At 47.5% G+C, this 14,441-nt stretch overlaps 1 protein-coding gene across 12 annotated transcripts in view; it reads right to left on the reverse strand.

Annotated features, from left to right (window-relative positions):
* Positions 1 to 14,441, reverse strand: part of NEO1 (neogenin 1) — a 514,543-nt gene that overhangs the window by 217,205 nt on the left and 282,897 nt on the right. For all 12 annotated transcript variants that reach the window (XM_069222245.1, XM_069222241.1, XM_069222240.1 and 9 more), the window contains exon 6: positions 12,748 to 12,902. In XM_069222245.1, coding sequence (XP_069078346.1) covers positions 12,748 to 12,902 — 155 coding nt within the window. The remainder of the gene's footprint in view (positions 1 to 12,747; positions 12,903 to 14,441) is intronic.

A 14,441-nucleotide genomic window follows, 5' to 3' on the forward strand; every position in this document is an offset into this window, starting at 1 on the left:
CTTGTTATTCTCATTATTTTCTCCGGTCTTGCCGCCAAAAGTGGGGGCCGGGGCCGGAGGGGGCGGGCAACTCCACTAGCTGGAGTGTCCTGCGGTGCTGTGACAAAGGGGTGAGCCTTTGAGGCTCACCGCCAGGTGTTACAGCTCCTGGCTGGGGGAGGTGTTAGCATCTCCACCCAGTGCAGGCTTTGTTACTGGCCTCAGAGTGACAAAGGCACTCTCCCCATGGGGCCAGCAACATGTCTCTAGTGTGGCAGGCTGCTGGAACTAGTCAGCCTACACAGATAGTCGGTTAAGTTTCAGGGGGCACCTCTAAGGTGCCCTCTGGGGTGTAGTTTGCAATAAAATGTACACTGGCATCAGTGTGCATTTATTGTGCTGAGAAGTTTGATACCAAACTTCCCAGTTTTCAGTGTAGCCATTATGGTGCTGTGGAGTTCGTGTTTGACAAACTCCCAGACCATATACTCTTATGGCTACCCTGCACTTACAATGTCTAAGGTTTTGTTTAGACACTGTAGGGGTACCATGCTCATGCACTGGTACCCTCACCTATGGTATAGTGCACCCTGCCTTAGGGCTGTAAGGCCTGCTAGAGGGGTGTCTTACCTATACTGCATAGGCAGTGAGAGGCTGGCATGGCACCCTGAGGGGAGTGCCATGTCGACTTACTCGTTTTGTCCTCACTAGTACACACAAGCTGGCAAGCAGTGTGTCTGTGCTGAGTGAGAGGTCTCCAGGGTGGCATAAGACATGCTGCAGCCCTTAGAGACCTTCCTTGGCATCAGGGCCCTTGGTACTAGAAGTACCAGTTACAAGGGACTTATCTGGATGCCAGGGTCTGCCAATTGTGGATACAAAAGTACAGGTTAGGGAAAGAACACTGGTGCTGGGGCCTGGTTAGCAGGCCTCAGCACACTTTCAATTGTAAACATAGCATCAGCAAAGGCAAAAAGTCAGGGGGCAACCATGCCAAGGAGGCATTTCCTTACACAACCCCCCCCCAAACGAAAGAGGATGAGACTAACCTTTCCCAAGAGAGTCTTCATTTTCTAAGTGGAAGAACCTGGAAAGGCCATCTGCATTGGCATGGGCAGTCCCAGGTCTGTGTTCCACTATAAAGTCCATTCCCTGTAGGGAGATGGACCACCTCAACAGTTTAGGATTTTCACCTTTCATTTGCATCAGCCATTTGAGAGGTCTGTGGTCAGTTTGAACTAGGAAGTGAGTCCCAAAGAGGTATGGTCTCAGCTTCTTCAGGGACCAAACCACAGCAAAGGCCTCCCTCTCAATGGCACTCCAACGCTGCTCCCTGGGGAGTAACCTCCTGCTAATGAAAGCAACAGGCTGGTCAAGGCCATCATCATTTGTTTGGGACAAAACTGCCCCTATCCCATGTTCAGAGGCATCTGTCTGCACAATGAACTGCTTAGAATAATCTGGAGCTTTTAGAACTGGTGCTGAGCACATTGCTTGTTTCAGGGTGTCAAAGGCCTGTTGGCATTCCACAGTCCAGTTCACTTTCTTGGGCATTTTCTTGGAGGTGAGTTCAGTGAGGGCTGTCACAATGGATCCATATCCCTTCACAAACCTCCTGTAATACCCAGTCAAGCCAAGGAATGCCCTGACTTGAGTCTGGGTTTTTGGAGCTACCCAGTCCAGAATAGTCTGGATCTTGGGTTGGAGTGGCTGAACTTGGCCTCCACCTACAAGGTGGCCCAAGTAAACCACAGTTCCCTGCCCTATCTGGCATTTGGATGCCTTGATAGAGAGGCCTGCATATTGCAGGGCCTTCAAAACCTTCTTCAGGTGGACCAGGTGATCCTGCCAGGTGGAGCTAAAGACAGCAATATCATCAAGATAAGCTGTGCTAAAGGACTCCAAGCCAGCAAGGACTTGATTCACCAACCTTTGGAAGGTGGCAGGGGCATTCTTTAAACCAAAGGGCATAACAGTAAACTGATAATGCCCATCAGGTGTGGAGAATGCTGTTTTCTCTTTTGCTCCAGGTGCCATTTTTATTTGCCAGTACCCTGCTGTCAAGTCAAAGGTACTTAAGAATTTGGCAGCACCTAATTTATCTATGAGCTCATCAGCTCTAGGAATTGGATGAGCGTCTGTCTTGGTGACAGAATTGAGCCCTCTGTAATCCACACAAAACCTCATCTCTTTCTTTCCATCTTTGGTGTGAGGTTTGGGGACTAAGACCACTGGGCTAGCCCAGGGGCTGTCAGAGCGCTCAATTACTCCCAATTCTAGCATCTTGTGGACTTCCACCTTGATGCTTTCCTTAACATGGTCAGACTGTCTAAAGATTTTGTTTTTGACAGGCATGCTGTCTCCTGTGTCCACATCATGGGTACACAGGTGTGTCTGACCAGGGGTTAAGGAGAAGAGTTCAGGAAACTGTTGTAGGACTCTCCTACAATCAGCTTGCTGTTGGCCAGAGAGGGTGTCTGAGTAGATCACTCCATCTACTGAGCCATCTTTTGGGTCTGATGACAGAAGATCAGGGAGAGGTTCACTCTCTGCCTCCTGATCCTCATCTGTTACCATCAACAGATTCACATCAGCCCAGTCATGGAAGAGCTTAAGGCGGTTCACATGGATCACCCTCTTGGGGCTCCTGCTTGTGCCCAGGTCCACCAGGTAGGTGACCTGACTCTTCCTTTCTAGCACTGGGTAAGGGCCACTCCATTTGTCCTGGAGTGCCCTGGGAGCCACAGGCTCCAGAACCCAGACTTTCTGCCCTGGTTGGAACTCAACCAGTGCAGCCTTTTGGTCATACCAAAACTTCTGGAGCTGTTGGCTGGCCTCAAGGTTTTTGGTTGCCTTTTCCATGTACTCTGCCATTCTAGAGCGAAGGCCAAGTACATAGTCCACTATGTCTTGTTTAGGCTCATGAAGAGGTCTCTCCCAGCCTTCTTTAACAAGAGCAAGTGGTCCCCTTACAGGGTGGCCAAACAGAAGTTCAAAGGGTGAGAATCCTACTCCCTTCTGTGGCACCTCTCTGTAAGCGAAAAGCAGACATGGCAAGAGGACATCCCATCTCCTTTTGAGTTTTTCTGGGAGCCCCATGATCATGCCTTTTAATGTCTTGTTGAATCTCTCAACTAAGCCATTAGTTTGTGGATGGTATGGTGTAGTGAATTTGTAAGTCACTCCACACTCATTCCACATGTGTTTCAGGTATGCTGACATGAAGTTGGTACCTCTGTCAGACACCACCTCCTTAGGGAAACCCACTCTGGTAAAGATACCAATGAGGGCCTTGGCTACTGCAGGGGCAGTAGTCGACCTAAGGGGAATAGCTTCAGGATACCTAGTAGCATGATCCACTACTACTAGGATGTACATATTTCCTGAGGCTGTGGGAGGTTCCAGTGGACCAAATATGTCCACACCCACTCTTTCAAAGGGGACCCCCACCACTGGAAGTTGAATGAGGGGGGCCTTTGGGTGCCCACCTGTCTTACCACTGGATTGACAGGTGGGGCAGGAGAGGCAAAACTCCTTAACCTTCTGGGACATATTGGGCCAGTAGAAGTGGTTGACTAACCTCTCCCACGTCTTGGTTTGTCCCAAATGCCCAGCAAGGGGAATATCATGGGCTAAGGTCAGAATAAACTCTCTGAACGACTGAGGCACTACCACTCTCCTAGTGGCACCAGGTTTGGGGTCTCTGGCCTCAGTGTACAGGAGTCCATCTTCCCAATAGACCCTATGTGTTCCATTTTTCTTGCCCTTGGACTCTTCAGCAGCTTGCTGCCTAAGGCCTTCAAGAGAGGGACAGGTTTCTTGTCCCTTACACAGCTCCTCCCTTGAGGGTCCCCCTGGGCCTAAGAGCTCAACCTGATAAGGTTCAAGCTCCAAAGGCTCAGTTCCCTCAGAGGGCAGAACTTCTTCCTGAGAAGAGAGGTTCTCTTTTTCTGAATGTGTTGCAGTTGGTTTCCCAACTGACTTTCCTTTTCTCTTGGTAGGCTGGGCCATTTTTCCAGACTCCAGCTCTACTTTTTCACCCCGTGCCTTGCACTGTGCTCTTGTTTTTACACACACCAGTTCAGGGATACCCAGCATGGCTGCATGGGTTTTTAGTTCTACCTCAGCCCATGCTGAGGACTCCAGGTCATTTCCAAGCAGACAGTACTGGGATGTTTGAGGAGACCACCACCTGTTTCAGGCCATTGACCCCTCCCCATTCTAAAGTTACCATTGCCATGGGATGTGCTTTAGTTTGATTGTCAGCATTGGTGACTGTATAAGTTTTTCCAGTCAGGTATTGGCCAGGGGAAACCAGTTTCTCTGTCACCATGGTGACACTGGCACCTGTATCCCTCAGGCCCTCTACACTTGTCCCATTAATAAAGAGCTGCTGCCTGTATTTTTGCATGTTAGGAGGCCAGGCAGCTAGTGTGGCTAAATCCACCCCACCCTCAGAGACTAGAGTAGCTTCAGTGTGGACCCTGATTTGCTCTGGGCACACTGTTGATCCCACTTGGAGACTAGCCATTCCAGTGTTACCTGGATTGGAGTTTGGAGTGGAACTTTTCTTGGGACAGGCCTTGTCTCCAGTTTGGTGTCCAGACTGACTACAGTTTCGACACCAGGCCTTTTTGGGATCAAAGTTTTTACCCTTGTACCCAGGATTGTTTTGTGAAGAGGCTCTGGGCCCACCCTCCTGTGCAGGTTTTTGGGGGCCTGTAGAAGACTCTTGACTATTTTTATTTTTGGCTGTCTCACCACCCTTCCCCTGGGGAGGTTTTGTGACCCCTTTCTTTTGGTCACCCCCTGTGGAAGTTTTGGACACCCTAGTCTTGACCCAATGGTCCGCCTTCTTTCCCAATTCTTGGGGAGAAATTGGTCCTAGGTCTACCAGATGCTGATGCAGTTTATCATTGAAACAATTACTTAACAGGTGTTCTTTCACAAATAAATTGTACAGCCCATCATAATTACTTACACCACTGCCTTGAATCCAACCATCTAGTGTTTTCACTGAGTAGTCTACAAAGTCAACCCAGGTCTGGCTCGAGGATTTTTGAGCCCCCCTGAATCTAATCCTATACTCCTCAGTGGAGAATCCAAAGCCCTCAATCAGGGTACCCTTCATGAGGTCATAAGATTCTGCATCTTTTCCAGAGAGTGTGAGGAGTCTATCCCTACACTTTCCTGTGAACATTTCCCAAAGGAGAGCACCCCAGTGAGATCTGTTCACTTTTCTGGTTACACAAGCCCTCTCAAAAGCTGTGAACCATTTGGTGATGTCATCACCATCTTCATATTTAGTTACAATCCCTTTAGGGATTTTCAACATGTCAGGAGAATCTCTGACCCTATTTATGTTGCTGCCACCATTGATGGGTCCTAGGCCCATCTCTTGTCTTTCCCTCTCTATGGCTAGGATCTGTCTTTCCAAAGCCAATCTTTTGGCCATCCTGGCTAACTGGATGTCCTCTTCACTGGGGTTATCCTCAGTGATTTCAGAGTTGTTGGTCCCTCCTGTGAGGGAACCAGCATCTCTGACTATTATTTGTGGAGTCAGGGCTTGAGTAGCCCTGCTCTCCCTAAGTAGGACTGGAGGGGGGGAATTTCCCTCCAAGTCACTATCTTCATCCTCTGAGTTGCCACCCTCAGAGGGGTTGGCCTTTTCAAACTCTGCCAAAAGCTCCTGGAGCTGTATTTTGGTAGGTTTGGGGCCTATTGTTATTTTCTTTAGTTTACAGAGTGACCTTAGCTCTCTCATCTGTAGATGGAGGTAAGGTGTGGTGTCGAGTTCCACCACAGTCACATCTGTGCTAGACATTTTGCTTCTAAAAGTTGGAGTACTTTTTAAGAATCTACAACTAGTTCTAGGTTCTAATTCAAACTTTTACAAACTTTTAAACTCTAAAAGAAATGCTAAACAGGATCTAACACAAGGCCCTAGCAGGACTTTTAAGAATTTAGAAAACTTTTCAAATTGCAAAAAATCTATTTCTAATGACAATTTTGGAATTTGTCGTGTGATCAGGTATTGGCTGAGTAGTCCAGCAAATGCAAAGTCTTGTACCCCACCGCTGATCCACCAATGTAGGAAGTTGGCTCTGTATGTGCTATTTCAAAGTAAGGAATAGCATGCACAGAGTCCAAGGGTTCCCCTTAGAGGTAAAATAGTGGTAAAAATAGATAATACTAATGCTCTATTTTGTGGTAGTGTGGTCGAGCAGTAGGCTTATCCAAGGAGTAGTGTTAAGCATTTGTTGTACATACACATAGACAATAAATGAGGTACACACACTCAGAGACAAATCCAGCCAATAGGTTTTGTTATAGAAAAATATATTTTCTTAGTTTATTTTAAGAACCACAGGTTCAAATTTAAAATGTAATATCTTGTTTGAAAGGTATTGCAGGTAAGTACATTAGGAACTTTGAATCATTTCAATTGCATGTATACTTTTCAAGTTATTCACAAATAGCTACTTTAAAAGTGGACACAGTGCAATTTTCACAGTTCCTGGGGGAGGTAAGTTTTTGTTAGTTTTACCAGGTAAGTAGGACACTTACAGGGTTCAGTTCTTGGTCCAAGGTAGCCCACCGTTGGGGGTTCAGAGCAACCCCAAAGTCACCACACCAGCAGCTCAGGGCCGGTCAGGTGCAGAGTTCAAAGTGGTGCCCAAAACGCATAGGCTAGAATGGAGAGAAGGGGGTGCCCCGGTTCCGGTCTGCTTGCAGGTAAGTACCCGCGTCTTCGGAGGGCAGACCAGGGGGGTTTTGTAGGGCACCGGGGGGGACACAAGCCCACACAGAAATTTCACCCTCAGCAGCGCGGGGGCGGCCGGGTGCAGTGTAGAAACAAGCGTCGGGTTTGCAATGTTAGTCTATGAGAGATCAACGGATCTCTTCAGCGCTGCAGGCAGGCAAGGGGGGGCTTCCTCGGGGAAACCTCCACTTGGGCAAGGGAGAGGGACTCCTGGGGGTCACTTCTCCAGTGAAAGTCCGGTCCTTCAGGTCCTGGGGGCTGCGGGTGCAGGGTCTTTTCCAGGCGTCGGGACTTAGGTTTTAGAGAGTCGCGGTCAGGGGAAGCCTCGGGATTCCCTCTGCAGGCGGCGCTGTGGGGGCTCAGGGGGGACAGGTTTTGGTACTCACAGTCGGAGAGTAGTCCGGGGGTCCTCCCTGAGGTGTTGGTTCTCCACCAGCCGAGTCGGGGTCGCCGGGTGCAGTGTTGCAAGTCTCACGCTTCTTGCGGGGAGTTGAAGGGTTCTTTAAAGCTGCTTCTTGAAACAAAGTTGCAGTCTTTTTGGAGCAGGTCCGCTGTCCTCGGGAGTTTCTGGTCGTCGTCGAAGCAGGGCAGTCCTCAGAGGATTCAGAGGTCGCTGGTCCCTTTGGAAGGCGTCGCTGGAGCAGAGTTCTTTGGAAGGCAGGAGACAGGCCGGTGAGTTTCTGGAGCCAAGGCAGTTGTTGTCTTCTGGTCTTCCTCTGCAGGGGTTTTCAGCTGGGCAGTCCTTCTTCTTGTTGTCGCAGGAATCTAATTTTCTAGGGTTCAGGGTAGCCCTTAAATACTAAATTTAAGGGCGTGTTTAGGTCTGGGGGGTTAGTAGCCAATGGCTACTAGCCCTGAGGGTGGGTACACCCTCTTTGTGCCTCCTCCCAAGGGGAGGGGGTCACAATCCTAACCCTATTGGGGGAATCCTCCATCTGCAAGATGGAGGATTTCTGAAAGTTAGAGTCACCTCAGCTCAGGACACCTTAGGGGCTGTCCTGACTGGCCAGTGACTCCTCCTTGTTATTCTCATTATTTTCTCCGGTCTTGCCGCCAAAAGTGGGGGCCGGGGCCGGAGGGGGCGGGCAACTCCACTAGCTGGAGTGTCCTGCGGTGCTGTGACAAAGGGGTGAGCCTTTGAGGCTCACCGCCAGGTGTTACAGCTCCTGCCTGGGGGAGGTGTTAGCAACTCCACCCAGTGCAGGCTTTGTTACTGGCCTCAGAGTGACAAAGGCACTCTCCCCATGGGGCCAGCAACATGTCTCTAGTGTGGCAGGCTGCTGGAACTAGTCAGCCTACACAGATAGTCGGTTAAGTTTCAGGGGGCACCTCTAAGGTGCCCTCTGGGGTGTAGTTTGCAATAAAATGTACACTGGCATCAGTGTGCATTTATTGTGCTGAGAAGTTTGATACCAAACTTCCCAGTTTTCAGTGTAGCCATTATGGTGCTGTGGAGTTCGTGTTTGACAAACTCCCAGACCATATACTCTTATGGCTACCCTGCACTTACAATGTCTAAGGTTTTGTTTAGACACTGTAGGGGTACCATGCTCATGCACTGGTACCCTCACCTATGGTATAGTGCACCCTGCCATAGGGCTGTAAGGCCTGCTAGAGGGGTGTCTTACCTATACTGCATAGGCAGTGAGAGGCTGGCATGGCACCCTGAGGGGAGTGCCATGTCGACTTACTCGTTTTGTCCTCACTAGTACACACAAGCTGGCAAGCAGTGTGACTGTGCTGAGTGAGAGGTCTCCAGGGTGGCATAAGACATGCTGCAGCCCTTAGAGACCTTCCTTGGCATCAGGGCCCTTGGTACTAGAAGTACCAGTTACAAGGGACTTATCTGGATGCCAGGGTCTGCCAATTGTGGATACAAAAGTACAGGTTAGGGAAAGAACACTGGTGCTGGGGCCTGGTTAGCAGGCCTCAGCACACTTTCAATTGTAAACATAGCATCAGCAAAGGCAAAAAGTCAGGGGGCAACCATGCCAAGGAGGAATTTCCTTACATACCCCTTGGAATAAAAACCTTAGGTACTTTCTGTGTGAAGGATGTATCGGTATATGGAAATATGCATCCTTTAGGTCTAGTGTTGTCATGTAGTATTGTTGTTTGAGCAGTGGGATTACGTCCTGTAATGTCACCATGTGAAAGTGATCTGATTTGATGTAGGTATTTAATGTTCTGAGATCTAGTATAGGTCTCAGACTCTTGTCTTTTTTGGGTATGAGAAAGTACAGAGAGTAAACTCCTGTCCCTTTGTGTTGGTTTGGTACTAATTCTATTGCTTCTTTTTGTAGCAATGCCTGAACTTCTAGTCCTAGAAGATCTATATGTTGTTTTGACATAGTGTGTTTTTGGTGGGACGTTTGGAGGGAATTTGAGAAATTCTATGCAATAACCATCCTGGATAATTGCTAGGACCCAAGTGTCTGTTGTTATTTCCTCCCAATGTTTGTAATACTTGGTTAGTCTCCCCCCTACAGATGTTATGTGTTGGGGATTTGTGACTTGGAAGTCACTGCTTGTTTTGAGGAGTTTTGGGACTTTGGAACTTCCCTCTATTCTTTTGGAATTGTCCCCCTCTATATTGTCCCCGAAAACGTCCCCGCTGATACTGGCTCTGGTAAGTGGGTCTTGTTTGTGAGGTTGAGGGTTCTGTGCTGTGTCCTCGAAACCCCCCTCTAAACTGTGTTTTTCGAAATGTGCCTCTGCTCTGTGGAGAGTAGAGTGCGCCCATGGCTTTGGCCGTGTCAGTGTCTTTCTTAAGTTTTTCAATATAGTGTCCACCTCCGGCCCAAACAACTGCTGTCCGTTGAATGGCATATTCAGCACAGCTTGCTGTATTTCTGGTTTAAATCCTGAAGTACGCAGCCATGCATGTCTCCTTATTGTTACTGCTGTGTTGACAGTTCTAGCAGCTGTGTCTGCAGCATCCATTGCTGACCGTATCTGATTGTTGGAGATACTTTGTCCTTCTTCTACTACTTGCTGCGCTCTCTTTTGGAACTCATTGGGCAAATGTTCTATAAAGTGTTGCATTTCGTCCCAATGGGCCCTATCGTATCTGGCCAACAAAGCCTGTGAATTGGCAATACGCCACTGGTTTGCTGCCTGTGCCGCCACCCTCTTGCCTGCCGCGTCGAATTTTCGACTTTCTTTATCTGGAGGTGGTGCATCTCCTGAACTATGTGAGTTCGCTCTTTTGCGCGCTGCCCCTACTACAACTGAGTCCGGTGTTAGCTGTTGTGTGATGTACACAGGGTCTGTTGGTGGCGGTTTATATTTTTTCTCCACTCTTGGAGTAATGGCCCTTCCTTTTACAGGCTCTTCAAACACTTGTTTGAAGTGTTTTAGCATTCCGGGTAGCATAGGAAGACTTTGATACTGGCTGTGTGTCGACGACAGTGTGTTAAAAAGAAAGTCGTCTTCAATGGGCTCAGCATGCAGGCTGACATTATGAAATGCCGCTGCTCTCGACACCACCTGTGCGTAGGCTGTACTATCCTCTGGTGGCGACGGTCTAGCTGGATAACATTCAGGACTATTATCTGACACTGGTGCGTCATAAAGGTCCCATGCGTCATGGTCATCTTGACTCATTCCTGTATGAGTTGGGGATTGCATCATTGGTGGAGTGGCTACCGGTGATGGTTGCGGAGAGCATTGTGGAGATGGTGGCGGGGTTACTTGTTTAGCCACCTTTGCCTGTGGCTGCTTGTCTTTTTCTTGGAAGGCAAGTTTGCATTTCATTTTAATCGGAGGGAGAGTACTGATCTTCCCTGTTTCTTTTTGGATATGGAGCCTTCTCTGTGTATAGTCTGGCTCTATTGTTTCCAATTCCTGTCCAAATCTATGTGTTTTCATTTGTGTGGACAGTCCTTGTTCCTCAGTGTAGGAACTTGTTTTCGGTTCCGAGGCCGGATGTTTTGGTATCGAAACCTTTTCGGCTGCTTTTTTTGGTTCTGACGAAACCTTCTTTACTTTCGGCGTCGTGGTCTCTCGGTGCCGACCCATTTCGGTGACGCTATCTCTGTGCCGAATTTGCTCGGAGCCACTATCTCGGGCCCGAGATTGCTGTGTGGCGGTATCTCGACCGGAGTCGGATGACTTCGCCACCAGCGTGCCCTTTTTCGGTGCCAATGATCGGTCACCTATTTTTCGGGTTAAGCCATGGCCTGTTGGCGGTAGCGTCCCCTGGGCTTTAGTGGTTTTTTCGTGAGTTTTGTGTTTCGACCTCTTACTCACGGTTTTCGGAGTTTCTTTGGGATCGATCTCATCCGAGTCCGATTCATGGATGGAGAATGTTTCTTCCTCCTCCTCGAAACGCTCTTGTCCTGTCGGCGCAGACGCCATTTGCAGTCTCCTTGCTCTTCGGTCTCTTAGTGTCTTTCTGGACCGAAACGCTCGACAGGCTTCACAAGTATCTTCCTTGTGTTCCGGCGACAAACACAAGTTACAGACCAGATGCTGATCTGTATATGGATACTTGTTATGGCATTTTGGGCAGAAACGGAATGGGGTCCGTTCCATCAGCATTGAAGAGACACGTGGCCGGGCCGACCAGGCCCCGACGGGGGATCGAAGAAAACCCCGAAGGACCACCGGAGCTCTTCCAAAGTCGGTGTCGATCTGTTGTAACTAACCCGATACCGAACGCAAACAATACCGACGATTTTTCTGAGAGTCTAACTAACTTTCCGACCCGAAACACGGAGCGAAAAGGAACACGTCCGAACCCGATGGCGGAAAAAAAACAATCTAAGATGGTATCGACGCCCATGCGCAATGGAGCCGAAATGGGAGGAGTCCCTCGGTCTCGTGACTCGAAAAGACTTCTTCGAAGAAAAACAACTTGTAACACTCCGAGCCCAACACCAGATGGCAGGATGTGCACAGCATGTGTATCTGCAGCTACACATGCCATCGAACATATATATATATATACACACACACACACCCCTTAAGTACATGCATGTAATATTTACATGGGTGTAATACTGTAACTGATATGGTAAAAAGCTTTTGCCATTTTTCAGCTCGGAATAGGTGACACTATGCTAATCCTATACTTTAAAAAAACTGCTAGAAAAAAACATTTGAGGTGAGCTGTTTTAGGGTGTCAATGATATGTAGAATGTTGCATATAAAACATGCTGCTCTCCACCTAAATCTTGGTAACTACTGAGGGTTCCTATTTCTATACACACACACACACACACACAGTAAAATCAACGGTTAAAGTGACGTTATTGTTGGATGAAAATGTCAGTTAAGACATACCGTTTTAAACATACAAAAACACTGAGATTTTGTCCAGCAAAAACCAGAGGCAAGGTTCCATACAAGAAAAGGTCATCCCGGGCTAAAGGCACTAGAAATTAACCTAGTACGAGTCAAATCAAATCAAATGAAAGCAGTATGGGCATTACCTTCCATTAAAAGAGCACAGAAAAAGTTCAAGGATTAATGCAAAACAGATGTGCGATGTTCCAGACTATGGAGCCTGCAGGACCCTACCAAAAGTAAACACCCCGGAGGCAAGGTGCAGGCAATAAAGAGGATGGTCCAATTTAAAGTTTTGTCAAAGTTAATACTCCGGAGCCAGTGCCACACAACACAAAACAATAGTCTAGCCTACGGTAAAGCATAAAAAAAGAGACCCAGGAAGAAAGCTTTGAGAGACCTCCATGCCAAAAAGAATGGTGAAACAAAACAGGCAGCATGGAGGTAAGCTTTTTATAGGCAGGTTATCCGGCCACGGGGTGAAAGATTCGACACAGGTCGAACGTTTTTGATAGACACTACAAAAACGGACAGGGCAGTACCAAAAGCCCTGCCTGAGGCAAAGGAGCCACAGTAAAGGATAAAGGCATACTCTCAAGCACAGAATGATGTCATCTGCAGTAACAGTTAACACGAAACAATTACACGCGTTGGGTGCTTGTCCAAGTGCATTGTGCAACAACTTCATTTACAACACGATCATGGAAGGTACTCACCACAATTTTAAAGTAATCACTGGGGATCACCATGTCTCCATTTTTAACCCATTTGACAGTAGGTGTTGGTTTCCCAGACACTTCACACTCAAAGATGATATCCATAGACTCACGGGCATACAAACTTGAAGGGCGCACTATGAACTCCGGAGGTACTGCAGAGAAAAAGAAAATATTAGGTATTGCACAAGGTAGGGAAGCTCTTCAAGACACATTATCAGCTTTAAATGTTTCTTTTATCAAATCCAGAATAAGGTTTATCCAGAACAGCTGTGTAACCGACTATACCTTCCTGAAAAGACACAATCGGGGGTTGTTGGCCCAGCACTATTGTTAGCATAGCCATGATTTTGCTTAGATCATTTAACAGCTTCTGGGATGGCTGTGGAATCACAAGGAATGAAGCCATACTTCTGTTCAGTGGTCGCTGATGAAATGTGAAAGTGAAGGGCGTAAAAACTGTTCTCCACTTGTACACAGCACATGAGTATGACTTAATATAAACTTGACGTGGCTATGTAGTGGCATAGGAAGGGTGCCAATGGCCCTAGGCCAATCGAGGAAGGTGCCCCCCCCCCCCCCCAGCACCTGTTTAAAAAAAACACCCACAGCTGAGGTGCAGAATGCCACTCAAAAACATGGGCCCAATGCCACTGCACCTGCTGCACTGTTCACTACTAAGCCCCTGTGGCTGCTGATATCGTGGCTAAACAGATTCCTCGGCGTGAAGTAGCATAGATCTTGCAGTTAGGAAGAACTGTAGGTCTAAGATCTAATATACTGCTGCACTTTTTAAGCAGTAAGTAGTGCCACTGGAATTAAGCGGCAGGAGAAGAGCAAATTATGCGGCAAGAAAAGGCAGCTCATGTGACGCAATGGTGTACATTTTGTGATAGTATTACCTCATTACGTTTTAATTTTACATGTTACCCAGTGCTTGGAATGGAAGAATAGAAGCACAGGTAGTCTGTATCAGAGAACCTGCTTGTTGCTGAGAAGTGCCGGCACTCTCCAATGAAAAGTATGTTTTTCTTGAGAACAGCAGGTACTCTCCCTCGCAAAATAAAAAAGTGTTGGTACTCAGTACCGGCCCATTTAAAGCACTGATGTTAACATTAGTTGGGCAGAGAATTCAACTCATTAGTACCAGTCTGGCGTCCAAATACAGCAATAAGCTATTGAATTAAGGAACTCTCATGTCCAATTAATTTTACAAAAATACCTTGAATTATCATTTCGAGGCTGAAGCAAATGAAAGAATTACCTGAAACAAAATGTACCACATGCTATCAGCAATTGACATCAACCAACAGTGACGGTATGCTTCTTTCATTACTAATGTAGTGAAACATTTCTTATTTGAATAAATTAAATACACACCACCTTTGACAGCGTTTGCAAGTAGGCTTTTCAATCACAGCCGCATGACATTTTAAATAGTGTCAGATCCTATCAAAGAAAATATCCGTAGACAGATCCTTCATATAAAAAATTATATAAGACACTTATTTCAAAACAAAGTTAACTCACTGTGACTTTGAAGAACTAGTTATACGCAGTGAGAGTAAAGGCCTGCGTACCTGCTCGAGGGCTGAGTGCAGACTGCGTCACACAGGTACAGCCTGGCGCCCCTCGTCACTGTGTGCAAGTTCGTATGTGCAGGTAGGACAGCTCCTGCGCAGTTGAGTGCCACT

The sequence above is a fragment of the Pleurodeles waltl genome, chromosome 3_1, assembly GCF_031143425.1.
Source record: "Pleurodeles waltl isolate 20211129_DDA chromosome 3_1, aPleWal1.hap1.20221129, whole genome shotgun sequence".
NCBI classification, from domain to species: domain Eukaryota; kingdom Metazoa; phylum Chordata; class Amphibia; order Caudata; family Salamandridae; genus Pleurodeles; species Pleurodeles waltl.